The sequence below is a fragment of the Zonotrichia albicollis genome, chromosome 1 (assembly GCF_047830755.1).
Source record: "Zonotrichia albicollis isolate bZonAlb1 chromosome 1, bZonAlb1.hap1, whole genome shotgun sequence".
Taxonomy (NCBI): Eukaryota; Metazoa; Chordata; class Aves; order Passeriformes; family Passerellidae; genus Zonotrichia; species Zonotrichia albicollis.
The window spans coordinates 43,587,512-43,601,972 of NC_133819.1; the positions used below are offsets into that span (position 1 = coordinate 43,587,512).

General features: G+C 37.7%; 1 protein-coding gene across 3 annotated transcripts in view; it reads right to left on the bottom strand.

Moving 5' to 3' along the window:
- CPNE4 (copine 4) overlaps window positions 1-14,461 on the bottom strand; it is a 226,518-nt gene that overhangs the window by 89,902 nt on the left and 122,155 nt on the right. For all 3 annotated transcript variants that reach the window (XM_074539635.1, XM_005481004.4, XM_005481003.4), the window contains 2 exons: window positions 6,090-6,161; window positions 2,525-2,599 (listed from right to left, as the gene is read on the bottom strand). In XM_074539635.1, coding sequence (XP_074395736.1) covers window positions 2,525-2,599; window positions 6,090-6,161 — 147 coding nt within the window. The remainder of the gene's footprint in view (window positions 1-2,524; window positions 2,600-6,089; window positions 6,162-14,461) is intronic.

Here is a 14,461-nt window from a genome sequence, read left to right on the forward strand (position 1 = left end):
AACTGCTTCTCTCAGAACAGGAGAAGCAGTTTTCCTGCCTCAGTGCTTATAATTTATTATAGCTATCATAAAAAATGTAACTGCTTGTTATAGTAATTGTGACACAGCTATTAATGCAATAAAACCTTTCCAAAAGTTATTGTTCCACAGTGAAGTGTTCTCAGTGGATCTCTTGAAACAAAGATGTGCCATTTGAGCTGACAGGGCTTCAATAAAACATGAAAAAGCAGTTATACCTTCCAAATAAGCACTGTAATAAAAGAATATAACCGTTATTTCTGCTGAAGTCAGTTAACTAAAGGAAACTTTCCTATCCATAATTTTCCAATAATTTTTCACTGAATGTTTCAGCCACTCCAGTAGGAAAAAATTATTGGGCTTTGTTCTGTAGCTTCTCTAAAATTCTTGCAGTTTTACGTCAGGAGAGTAAAAAACATGCAACAAACATATCCTCCCTGATAAATCTGACCAACAAATTCAGTTTAATTTTCCAAAAATGCGTTGTTCAAGTATTTTTCCTTAGTGTAGGAAATACATACAGAGGCTTCCTCTGTTTTTCAGGAGACTCCAAAGACAGTTTCAACCCTCAGTTTGCTTCTCTAATGTTACATCTCTACTCAGGTGTTCACCTCTATGAGTGGGGAGAGGCATGCAAAACCATGCCTAGGATTTTACAAATTGGCTCTTCTCAATTCTTGGATGTTTATTTCCCTTTTTGTGACATCAAAGCACTCATTCTTTTTCACCAATGGCTGAACTGTGAAATGTAAGTAATTTCAAACCTTAATAAAAATAATTACCAATAGTGCCTTGCATCTAACAATGTCAAAGTTCATTATAAGCTGTACAATTTTTTTATAGATCAAGTATCCTCTATAAGAAAAGTTACAGCCTTTAAAATCAAGTTTCAGCCAGGTATTGAGCTACATCTTTAGCTGGAGGAAATTGAAAGACTTCTTTCAATGCAATAGATTTCCAGAGATTTTCATCAGTTGAAGACAGGAGTTTGGATTCAGATAAGACATGATGAGTCACTGCTTGACTTGCACATTGCATCATCTAGGAATTCTTCTTTAGATGAAGCCCACCTTGACTGGACATGTTCAAATGGCAAGAATGACAACACTGTTGCAGTATTTCAGACTGATCCTTCTCACCTTATCCCCATAAAGTGTTTCAATCACTTCTGCTTCTCAGTCAACACTGACTTGGCTCAGAATTGCACTCTGGCACTATCCTTTTAATTTATACCAACAAGAGCTACAAGCAATCATAATATTTAAAGCAGATCACATCTTGCATTTGTGGAAAGCAATAACTAAGTGGAGTCCTATTATGTTGCTTATGTCCTTTCCTTTTTCCTAGATGTGACAGCATGTGGAATGGGAAGAAATTTGTGTACAAGTTTGGGAATCACCTCTAAAGATACCTGTCTAAAGAAAGGCTGTTAAATTTACATTTTGACACCTAAATAAATTATGCAACTCAAAACTGCTCAGACTCCAGCAACTCTGAAAGAGGAAAGTAATTTATTTTTCAGATGAGATGCAAATTCAGGTCCTGATCACTTATGATCGCTAATGATCCTGAGCACAGTAAAATTTTATACATTTTATAAAGTTTATTTTGAAGTTATATGCCAGTACTATTCATCTTTCAGTGTACTTTCTGCTTGCCTGAGATTTTCTGGTAGTTTCAAGTGAAAATATTTTTCATAAGTTACACCCTGACTTTGTAAACCTGATGTATATGTATCCAAAAGTAGTTTCACTGATTTGATTTTAAGCTACTCTCACATCAGATGTTTACAAGAACACACTTGGGGCATCACCATCCTAAACCTTTTTATAATTCTGCCATATGTTTCTAATTAGAAGCATCTTCATGTATAAGAAGGGACTATGTACCTCAGAGTATTCTATGCCTGCTATCACACTAAAATGACAGAGAGTGGTACAAGCAGACATCAGGTTTTCTTGGGCTGTGAGTTGAGATGCTTGTTATAATTGCTAAACAATAACACATAATTTCAGAAAGAGGTATTCCTTATAATGTTGAGGAGTGTTTGAGTCAGTGGAAAGTTTTTTCCTAGAGAAGGAAAAAGTTTTTCACAAATATGCAAGTCTTTTTCTCACATTTGATATACTTTTTGTTGTACAAAATGTCTACCATGACTGAGCTGTTATGAAATTTTCTAGCTGTATTTTAGGAAACTTCAGTGATAATATCATTGACTACTCACAGAAAGTTCACTTCTCTAAACACTTCTGATCTGTGGCATTTTACATAATTAAATTGTCTTGGTTGTAGTGTAATTAACTTGTCTTGATTTTAATTAGATTTCCTTGAGGTTTTTTTTTAATTACTTGCAACCCGAGGAAAGCCTCATTGTGAACATCCATCTGAAAACCCTGATGTGTTTAATAACACAAGGTTAAAAAAAAATCTGTCATGGAAGATCTCATCAAATTATATTTGCAGGCATTCTTATATCTTTCAGAAAGGTTAATATCGAGCAGCTTACCTTGTCATCCAATTTCCGTGCACTGAATGAAAGTTCAACGTAGTCATCGTTGCCAGACAATTCCTCTGCGATCACCTAAATGAAATTGAAAGCTACATTTGAGTTGTGCATGGTGTAATGGGAAGGGAGAACTATGCCATTTTTCAGTGTGAAGACTGCAGACCCCATTTAGGAAACTGAAGTGTGGAACAAGTTAATGTGTTTCTCTTTGCCATCAGGAAGGACATCACCTTGGTCAGCCCACAAACCTGAGTCACTTTGTGCCATGCAACTATGCCTTGTCAATCACCTGCCAGTGGACAGACACCCACATCCACCAGGGATTCCTTCCCTCTGACCAAGTGCTCCTCCTCAGAGTGGAAAACAGAGAATTCCACAATCTCCCAGTGTCCAAGGGGACAAAAACACTCTACAAGGGTTGTATTACTCGGGTCTAAAGCCCAATTATTTTTATGCCACTTCAGCATCATTTGGCAAGATAAATGAAGAAAGGAGTGAAGTCACCTGGCATTAGCTGCCATGAAAGGCTCATTTTCAGCATGAGAACTCTCCTGATATAGCTTTTTTGCAATAGCCACATTGGCAAAACAATTTACCATGGATGGAGTCAGAAGCAAGTAATCCTAAAATAATTCAGTGCGATTCTTTCAGATGGTGTAAGCTATATCAGTAATCATGCCAGTCACTCTGCTGTGCAACATTATAAAAAAACCCAACAGAACCAACTAAACCAGTTTCCTAAGTAAGCCATTAACATGCCTCAGGGGAGAGAAGGCACTAACCAAACCTGGCATATTTCACTGAAAAATATTCTTTGAAACAAACCACATTATATTCTATTTGACAGCTTTAAAACTTTTTCCTCATTGTAAATGTTCTCCCCATGGATTAAATCTCCCAAAATAACCTATTTTTTAGGTGTTTCATGCTCATGACCACACACATGGCAGCCATGGCACCTTGCCAGACAGGATCTGGCTGTCTCCACCACTTGAAGTCCTTGAGGAGCTGCTGGGAAAACCCAAAAAATTTGCCAGACTGGTTTGGCAGCAGCTGCTGACTGCTCTCCAAAACATCAACCCATCAGAGGTGCATATGGGGTGCCATATGCATCTTGTGAACCTATGTCAGGAAGTGCAGCAGCTGCCAGAGGCAAGAGACACAAAGGAAGGAGAGGTAAGAGGCCTGCAATGCCTCCCTAAAGAAGATCCAGGAGGAGCCATGGAGAAGGCCATGCTGTGGGAACACAGTTGGAGATTCACTCTCTGAAGGAGGAGCTCCATGCTGGAGGAGGCACCTCTGTGTACACCCACAGGTAAGACCCATCCTGGAGCAGAGATGCCCCTGAAGGGTGTGCGTGAGTCCAGAGCAGAACTAAGAAAACGAGAGAAAAAAACCTCAAAGAGCAGTAAAAAAAATCACTATTTTCTGATCCTAACCTGTGTCACACAATACCTCATCAAAGGGACTGAGCACAACATGAAGTGAAGGCAAAGAGAGTGAAGACTATGAAGGAGGCAGGAGAGGTGTCAGAAGTGGAGTACAGGAGAGGGGCAGGAGAAACATTTTCCCTAGGAGTTTTTTTTTGTCCAAGTTCTTTTTCAGTAGTTAAAAGTTTACTTTGATTGGCAATTCATTAAATTAAGTAAAATCTCCTGAGCTGAGACTACTCTGGCTGTGACACCTCCCAGCAGTAAGCTGTGGTGTTTCTCCAAACAAAACACTCACATGCAGCCACACAGGGGCACAGATGGTTAACTGGGCAATAAAGTACCATCACACAGGCACATATGTGGTGTGTCACATCCTCCAGGCAAACATCAGCTTGCTGATGAAATTTGACCCATGGAGTCTGACACATTTCCCTTCCATGTAGTCTGATGGTTTACAAGATCTGGTTAAGCTGCGTGTGACCAACAGCGCTCTGGGAATTGCACACTAAATTTCATAAAGTATTTTTAACTGAAAATAATGAACCTGCTCTTGTAAAGGTTGACAGACTTCCAGCTGGAGAAGCAAAACAATGTTCTGTTTGCTTCCCACAGCCATATCATAAGATTGTGTAGATGAGACATTACACAGTCAAAAGGTTAACAAAATTCCAGCAAATATAAAGATAGGAACTTTCAAAATACTATGAAAAACTCGTAATTCACTACACTGAATGAGTTAGGAAATAACTTCCATGTTTGACAGACACCTGGTATGTCCCCAGGTCCAGAAATAATGATCATTAATCAGTTTTTAATTATTCTGTTGAGACAAAAACTTTCCACACAGTATTTTTTTGTGTGGGTTCAGTTTTTTCCCATTCAAGTCAACTTGCTCTTTAGAACTGCTGGACAGAAGCCAAAGCACGTAAATAAGGTCCATATTTCATGGTTATCATCCAGTGTGAGGCCAGCAGGGACTATTAACTCATTTTCTCTCATCTTCTGTTTATCACAGTGATTTAATTTTTGCCAGAACACTCCCCTAACAAGCCTAATAATTTTAGTTGTACTACAGCATTTGTGTTTTCACAAGACTAAACTACTTTGTGCTCCTCAAAGAACAGAAGGGAGGTCCAGAACACCACAGGGATGGATGAGATGAAGTATGCTCAGATCATCCCAGCAGGCAAACCATATGAAGTTATTTAGGGAACAAAACTCTCTCCTGGTTCTATTCAGCCAGATGAGTGGGGAACTCCCTTCCAACCCCAGACCAAGACCAAGTTTACTGTATGCATTTAAGAGAATCAATTCCCAGCCAAGCACAAAGGAAGACATCTAAGAAATCCAATTCCCTGGGTGCTCAAGAGACTACCTCAGAGTCTGCTCTCTCTTTTGCAGCTGAAGGCAGAAAACAAAACCCCAAAAAATCAAGCCAGAAGAAAACCATCTGGCAAATCACACATTAAGGAAAAAAAATCCTTCTGAATCTCATGAGGCAACAGAGCAGATATACCCAAAGCAGAGTATTTTTTTATAGCCTTATAAAAAAGAGCTGCAAAAGTCACAAGCATGGCAGGTTCAGTGCAGACAAGACTCATCTCCCAAGCAAGCCAGCACTGAGGAAGATGAAAGAGAGGTAATACACTGATTGATTTTCAAATTTCAAGTTACATATGGGGCTATGGCAATCCAGTCCTCAGTTGCATCACAACACATCTAAAACTAATCTCATCAAACTTTTTTTTTTTTCCTGAGAAGCTGAAAGAAGCCCAAGGGAAAAGAAAGATGAGGTTCCTTTATGTGTCAAAGCAGGTACAAATTAATTTCTGAAGGTTCTAATCATTCAACTAAAAGTATTCAAGCAGCAGAAGTTACTTGTTGCCATCCAAGTACCCTAAAAGTAGTAATTGTAAGTATCATGGCTTTTTTACAAGTCATACATTATTTGTTGCCATTTTCTTAAAAGAAGCATTTGTCAGAAACAGTGCAAATTGTCAAATAAACAATTTAAATACATTTCTCAATCAAGGGCTGTTCTGGTGGCTTAGCAGGATGCTTTTAGAGAGAATTAGTCACTTTAGATATTTCTAAATAACAGGAAAACAAAAGCATGTTTAAGACTGACTTACTGTTATAGATGACTTTCCTGCTGTGTTGCCATGTTTGAGTAAGGACTTGGAGAGCTTCCTCTGAGAAACAATCTGCAGGAAAATAAAAACAAAGGGAAAAATAATTAGAATCTGTAGTAAATACATGGTTTGTTGTGATTTCAGTTTTATGTTGCTTTCTTTTTCTTTTTTCCTTTTGTGTCAAAGTACTTTCTCAATCCATGATCAGAGTTAACACAGTAAGACCACAACCAACAAGAAAGGTCTCCAGAAAGCCTGCATAGGATGCAATGGAAGGACAAAAAAGCATTTGGGGTCAAGCAGAATGGGAAGAACACAATTCACTTCATTGAACAGAATAGTGAGAAACACAGAGATTTTTCTCAAGTATTGCAGTGATGGTCACAGGGGACAGAAGTAAGGTTTAACTGGACGTAAAAGACAATAAGAAGGGAGCTGTAAACAGCAAATCTGTCAGAGATGCCTCCAAAACTCAGCTCATTAATTTTTATTGGAAACTGAAGTCCATTTACAAGGAGAAGGAATTAATTTTATCTCAACATGTCAGTAGCTCTAAATTCAGGACAGAAGTAAGCAAGGTGTCCCACATTTCAGTTCCAAAATTGTCTCCTTTGCTTACCACATACCAAACTTCCCCAAGAACTCAGCATTATAAATGAACTTGGTCATTAATCAAATTGTAAATATACTACAAATATATGGCATCAGAGGAACAATGACAAAAGATTTTATTTGCCATATCAATAGTAACAAGCATTCCCTTATGATTTTGAAATATTTAAAACCAGACCAGCAAAAGTATTAGAAAAGGAAAAAACCTTACAATAATGTAGAACTGCTCAACTACAGTGATGTTCCAATGTATTAGTCACCAGTAAAGTTAATACTGTATTAATTTATTTATTATTTGAAGTGGAAACTTCAAAACATAGACAGATGTAAAGGTAATCCAAACCATTGCTTAGAAGTCACAGCATTATTTGTAATCTGAAAAAAAAAACTGTAGTACAGTTGTACTGTGCAGATACTGAGTAAAAGATTGTGTCCTAAGTAAAACCTTAACCTCTTGAATGTGGCTTTTATCCTAAAAGCAGTCCTTTCCACCTTCCCACATCCAACAGTACTTGGATAACTTCATCCAAACAGCTGATCTAAATGATCCATTAATAGATACCTTTGGTAAATATGCCAAAATATTAGATGCAAAAGAAATGCAGTCACCAAGTGAAAAAGAGAGTTACGGACTCTTCATGCGAGTCCTGGGTATCATACAAACTTCAGCAATAAACCACAGCAGTAGGTAATGGCCAGAGCTGAAATGCTCTGAGTAATGCAAAGTTGCAGCCAGCCAGAAAATGTGCTGTGAGACAGGAGTGAGTAGGATGCACATTTTAGCCTAACATCAGTGGGGGGGAAACATGTTTGTCCTGCCCATCACTTTGCTAAATTGAACAGAGAATCAAAGCTGCACCTCAGATTATCCTCAGGTACAGCTGTCATAGAAGCAGCAAGACAGAAGAAAGTTTTAAACAGGCTTTAAATGTGAGATGGGAGAACCACCAAATGACAGGAAAGCACGTCTGGAATCACTCTGACCAGCTTCTTGTTCCTATTGCAGCTATACCTGACAGGGGTATATCTAATCAGTTCTTAAAGAACTTTAAGGGAAACACTCTCCTCTGAAAATTTATTGTATTCATTTATCCTTATGTAAATATATTTTCCTAACAGCTAATCTGATTCTCTGCAGTTTAGAGTCCATTATTTCTATCAAATGCCCCATGAATAGGTAAAACAATCCTTTTACCTTTTTCAGGCAATCCTTGTATCTGAAGACTTATTACCAACTCCCTACAGTCTTCTTTACTACAAAACCTGAGTTTGTCCTATCTTTCCTTCTTGACAAAATTTCCTAGCTCTCATCTCTGATGAGCCTTCATGGACTGGCTCATAAATACTCTTAAAATAATGCTCAAAATTGGGCATAATAACCCTGGTCCTTCCCATGAGAAGCAAGAAGAGCTTCTCTTGCAAGGCTGATACACTCCAGAATTACATTTGCCTTTTTTTAAGAACATCATGATACTGTTAACTAATGTTCATAATAGGACCATTTCAGTTTTGCAGCTGGCTATTACTTAAATGAATAATTTAGCACTCCTTTTTGGACTGCTTTCCATAATGCTCTCTGTTGCCAACATCTCACTCTATTTTCCAAACTAACTTTTGGATTTCAGCTATAGTGTTGATCAGTGGCAACAACAGACAGGACTAAAAGTAAGATGACAATATTACAAGCAGCTCTTTTTCTTCCCTAGAATCTTGGAAATACTGTTTGCAGAGATCTTTTAAGTCATCCCTACATTTATCTTCTTGCCAGCTAAATAGGTTCAAGTACGAATCATTGCACTCCTGTGAACTGTGAGGTGCAATTCAAAAAATCGTGTTTGAGATTCTCAGATAGGAGGTAATACAGGAATATGACAGATTATTCTCAATATATAATTAAACTGTGGGATCTGTACCGGCCAGACAATGAATTATGGCAGCTGAGGAGCGGAGCCCATTTATCTCCATGGTCAAAGAAAGATGCTCAGGCAACTTTGTAAAATACATTAAGCCAAGAAACTATTTCAGACTTCTTACATATACATAGCCATGGTATGAGATAGAGTTTAGGTGGGAACGTGTCCTAGAGTAGCCTCTTTAGAAACAGCAGGACTTTCCTTCTGAGCTACCCAAACTTTTCCAGCTCCCTCTGCTGCTTTCTGAAGCGTCACAGCTTTCACAAGGCATTGCACAGCTCGGGAGCTCCTGTGCAGGTGGCAGATAGACAGCTCAAAGTTCCAGAAAGGATAATTTATTCTGACGTGCTCATTAGTAGGCTGCAATAATGACACTCACTCTCTAAGCCAGAAGCATTGCTCTGACACAGTAAGCACTCTGCATATGTAAATATGTGTATTTGGGTGCAAGTGTTTACCAGTTGTTAATTAAGTGGCCACTAAAACCAATCCTCCATCTGGCAACAATGTGCCAACATCGTTGCTTCAAACAGTAATTGTAATTGCAATAACCATAAAGGAGTCTGTTTTCCATAGCAGTAATTTGATTCTTTTGTTCATGCACTGTACAAAATGGGACTCACTGATTTAAAGAATCACTTCTGTGGAACCTACCATCAATTACCTATCATATTTTTGTTAATATCTCAATGCAAATCTTCTTCTGAACATTATTATACAAAGCATTTGCTGACCTGATTTTCAGACAGCAAGTCCTAAACAATGATGACTTGAGGGACTAGCAACCATTAGTCTTAGTTCAGAGTTGCAGAGGCAGCTGAGCTGGCAAAATGTTTTACAAGAAGGTAATTGACTATAGGTCTTTCATTTGTCAGGAGTCTTTGACTTGACTCCGGCTTCAAAACCTTGCAATTTAAAACTTATGCTTCAGAGAAAAAAAAAGGGTTTTTTCAAAACTGATGCAAAGAAGTGCAGAAAGTAAATATCTCTCTTCCTTCTAGAACACAAATAATATAATCCAGTTCAGCCCTAGAAAACGTCATTGCAATTTGAGAACATGTATTTTCACAACATTTTGTTAGAAACATGACCTACCAGTCAGCAAATAGAGGTAGAAAACAGTCCTTGTTCATGCTGGAATTGAGATAATTTTCTTAGTAGCTGGTATAGTGCTGTCTTTCAGATTTAGTATGAGAATAATGTTAACACACTGATGTTGTGGTTGTTGTTAAGTAGTGCTTACTCCATATCAAGGATTTCCAGTTTCCCATGCTCTGCCAGAGAGGAGGTGCACAAAAAGCCAGGGAAGATAGCCAGGATGGCTGACCTGAACTAGCCAAAAAGATATTTCATACCACAGACTGCCATGTTCAGTATAAACACTGGGGAGAGTTGGCTCAGAGCTGCTGATTGCTGCTAAGGGATGGGCTGGCATCAGTCAGCAGGTGGAAAGTGATTGTACCATGCATCATTTCTTTCTTTTGGGTTTTATTTTATTCTTTCTCTCTCCTTTCATTATCGATGTTGTTATAATAACAATAAAATTTTATTTTGTTTTAATTATTAAACTGTTTTTATCTCAAGAATGAAGTTAACTTTTTCTTTCTGATTCTCCTCCCCACAGTGGCAGCACAGGGCAAAGGGGGTGTAAGCAAGCAGCTGCATGGTGCTTTAGTTGCCAGCTGGGGTTAAACAACAACAATCCTTTTTACTGCTCAGTTTGGGGAGGCTTGTACAAGAGCCACACCTCAGAGGTATAAAAGGTGAGACTTAGAGAAGTGAAGCCAAGTTCAATTTCAGCTACATACAAACTACTACCCAGTTGTGGCCGAAGAGCACCATATGTCCAATAAAAACATCATAGTAATATGTTTGCATGAGGTGGAAAAAAGATGTAAAAGCCTCTGATTCTGAGAGAGAGCATATGAACATGAAATTATTTCTATTTATCAGACATGCAGTCATCTCAACAGAACATCTTCTCTGGTAGATTTCTGGTCTGAAGTGATAAGGGATGTCAGCCCTGTGGTAAGATGGGAGTAAGAAATTCCCTTGATGATGATCTTAATTTTCCTTATTACATACAAGCCCTTACAGGTTAAGGACAGATACTCAATATTATAGAGAAATCTGAACTTACATCTCCATTTAATACTATTTCCAATTTAAAATAGCTAAAAGAGGCCTTGCACTTTTTTTTCTTCATTATTTTAAAAGTATGAACAGATGCAAGACTCTAGATAAAAGCACCAAAGCATTGCTCAGCAATCACTCAGAGACAAGGACTCTGATGAAGGTTTCCTCTCTCCTGTGCCTGAGTCGTGACTAATCAGTACTGTCTAAGACGAGCTGTGAAATATAATGACTTGTTTTACCTGGCTTGTTTAAGAAACTTTTAAAATGTCTTTGTCTAGGTGGTCCTTTTTCAACCAAGTATAGGGATAACTTTCAATAATATCATGCAGTATTCCCAATGCTCATAAATAGAGCCAGCACCAAGTTTTCAATATGGCTTTTTAACCAAGTTATTTCAACAGCATTGATTCAGCTTTGCAAGGTGCCACCCTGACCCAGAGGTTAAATGTCCTAAATTCTTTATTTGGATTGTCCTCTTCTGCACATTGGACTTTCTTACAGGAACCCCAAATTTAGTTATTTACACAGAGAGATCAAGCACAAATTTCCCTCAATCACAATAGTACACAGCTTGAAGAAGTCTTTGTATCTCTTCCTTGCTAGCTGGGATAGCCAGAGAAATAACTTTTATTTCCTAGCACCTCTGTGTTAACTCTTCTCCCAGATGTTATTTCTGCTATATGTACTTTCATAGTTACTCAACTCAACCTAATTCTTTTTCAGAACTGCAAAGAGCACCTAGTCACAGTTTAGTAGCATTTTTCCCTTTATCCAAATGCCTTTTTCACAGACTGAATCTTCATGATCCAATATATTTAAGTGCAGATCCCTTGGTGGTAAACACACTTCAAACCTGGAGAAGCAATTTCCCACCAAACAGCAGTGGTACATATAGAGTGTGTTTCCACCATCTGCTAGAACCATGTTGATATATCAAGGAAAGAAAAGTAGCAATCATATTCTTTCAAAAAAACATCTCAAATCTTGCACCAACCCTTGTGTTGTGGCTTAACCCCAGCCAGCAGCCAAGGCACACACAGTCACTGCCACACTCCACCCCAGTGAGATACAAGACAGAATCAGAAAAGTAATAAAAACTCATAGGTTGGGACAATAGCAGTTTAATAGGTAACTATTAAAACTAGAAACTGCTATCTTGTCAAGTTTGAGTGGGGACTTTAACATATACAATCAAACTAACTTGACTGTATTCACAAAATACTTTTAATCCTCAATGCACCGCAAAAGAAGGATCCTGTGGGACATAACCATATCAAAAGTATTTGCCAGTTATGCTACAGACTCTCTTAAGCTCTTCCCTTCCAGTATAAATTTTTACCCCTTTAAGCACATTTTTCACTGCTACAAAGTGTCCCAAATGAAGGACAGCAATACTTTCATGATATTGCTGTACGTGGAATGATGCAACCAGAGTGACTAGACAAACAATTGAAGATTTAACACTTGTAAAATATATTCTGAAGCTTGTAAATTAAAATATTAGTCCATGCAAGTCAGATACTGTAAACCTCTAAACACCCCCAAATACAATGTCAGACCTTGATGACATTTCACCTGTATAGGTGAACAATGAATGATCAATTTTAAGCACAGGCAGCAGAAGTATCTCTTCCTCACAGTGTAAAAGCTCTCTCTTCACACATTCCTCTTTCAGCCTGGCCTGAGACAAAACAAGGTTTATACAACTCTGATGTGCTTGTGTTTATCTTGCCATCTATCTCCCAGCTGTTTTTGAACCCACCAAATAGTTTTCATGAAGAGTGGCACACAATTGCAGATGCACCAAGCATGCTACATTTCAACACAAAGAGAGACCAGACATTATGTAAATGTTAGAGACTGTATTCCACTCTCATTGAAAAAAAAAGTTTTGGGGAATGGGTCACAGATACCGAGAAAACCCTTCAAGTGATCAAGTTCAGATGCATAGGCCTACAGAGAAGAAAGTCTCATTCTAATTGCTCACAGAATTCTTGTTCCTTCATAGAGCCAGTTTTAATGCTATAATGATCCTCTCTGTACATATGAGTCTTTCTGTACCATGCTCATCACTCTCCAAGATGTCTTTTGTTTGCTATAGTATTGTTCAGCTCAGAGTCTATTTACAGCTGAATTATACCTCTCCCTGTCTTTGTTAAAGATCTGTACCTGAAAATAGTCAATCAAAATGGAACACAGAAAAAGAGATATGCCTATCACAAGAGGCATAATGTTATTACAGGAAATATCTTATCAATAGTTTAAAAGGTCTTTGAATTTAATTAGTGTGTAGAGTAGCAGCCCTTTTAGAATTAGTCACAATAATATCTCATTATAATAGCAAACTAAATTTAAATTACTCTTCTAAAGACTGCTACAGTAATTCATACAAAAAGATAAAGCATGTGAAAACAAAGCAGTGCAAACTGTATAAGAAATTCTATTAACTATGGCAAGATTAATCTAGAAAACCTTACAGCTTCAGAGATCATGCTGCAATGGCAAACCAAGAGTTTCCTGGGGATAACAGAGGTTCTGAAAGGGTTAGGCAAAGTTAGGGAGAGTGTTGCATTCATTATTTGCTTCTGCTCTGAATCAGCGCTAGTAGAAAATGACATTCACGTCTAATAAAGTAGATTATTCATCCCACTAATGAATTGAGCAACTTCATTTGGAGGAGATCAAAGGCCAAGTATTTAAAGGTACCTAGATACCTAAGGAGGCCCACAGACATCTAATGAGATTTAGAAATTCAAACACCTTGAAAAAAGCTGGTCATATGTCTTTTGCCCCACAGAAGCAGTCAACAGTCTATTAAATAAATATTCTCATGCAAAATGTTTCAGTTTAATTAATTCAGGTGCAATCATGACTCTTTTAGCCTTTCTCTAATTCAAGAGCAAGGGGATTTGTGACGGCTGAAATTGAACTAATAATCAGTCAGCTTTTTCAAGTGCATAATCTGCTAATGGCATATACTATGAAAAACACACGAGAAACAATTATATTCATTACTGAGAAGGAATATTTTCAATCCAATTTGTACACAAATGTGTGTATACGTAATATTAAATCTCAGAATAATCCTTGAAAATGTTCCTGACACAAAAAGATTTACATCTCTGCAGCTTTCTTCTGCTACTAGTTGAGCAAATAAGGGAGTAACAGCATTTTAACAGTTTTAAAAATTGAAAGAAATTAAACAAGGGATAAGATCCCAAATTTGAAAACAGCAAAGACCAGCCACAGTAAGTAATGGAAGAAAAGCCACAAAGGTTATTCCCACAAAATATGTCACAGAGAACAACCAAACCCACACAGCTGGGGTGGTTTAAGAAATAAAAACTCTACTGGTTTCCATAATTTAATGGTGTTGCATGAACAGCTGAGCAGTAATTGAGACTGTCTTGGAAATGTGTTTTTAGTTTTCATCAGAAAATGGTTATCCATTGAAATAGTTGTTGTGAGCTCTTATAGAACAGACTAAAATTTCTGGGTGAAACTTCAGAAAAAAAAATCTTCCTTGGCCACCCCCCTGATAATTACCGTGTAATTAAGAAATTAACTTCGGTTATTAGAAAGTTTCAGCCCTTACTGTACTATATGATGCAATTTCAATGTTCTACAAAATTTATGGAATATAAAGCTTAATTATTCCAGTAAGAGTGCTTTAGAAGCTCATGACATATAAACAGAAGAGGACCTGGATTT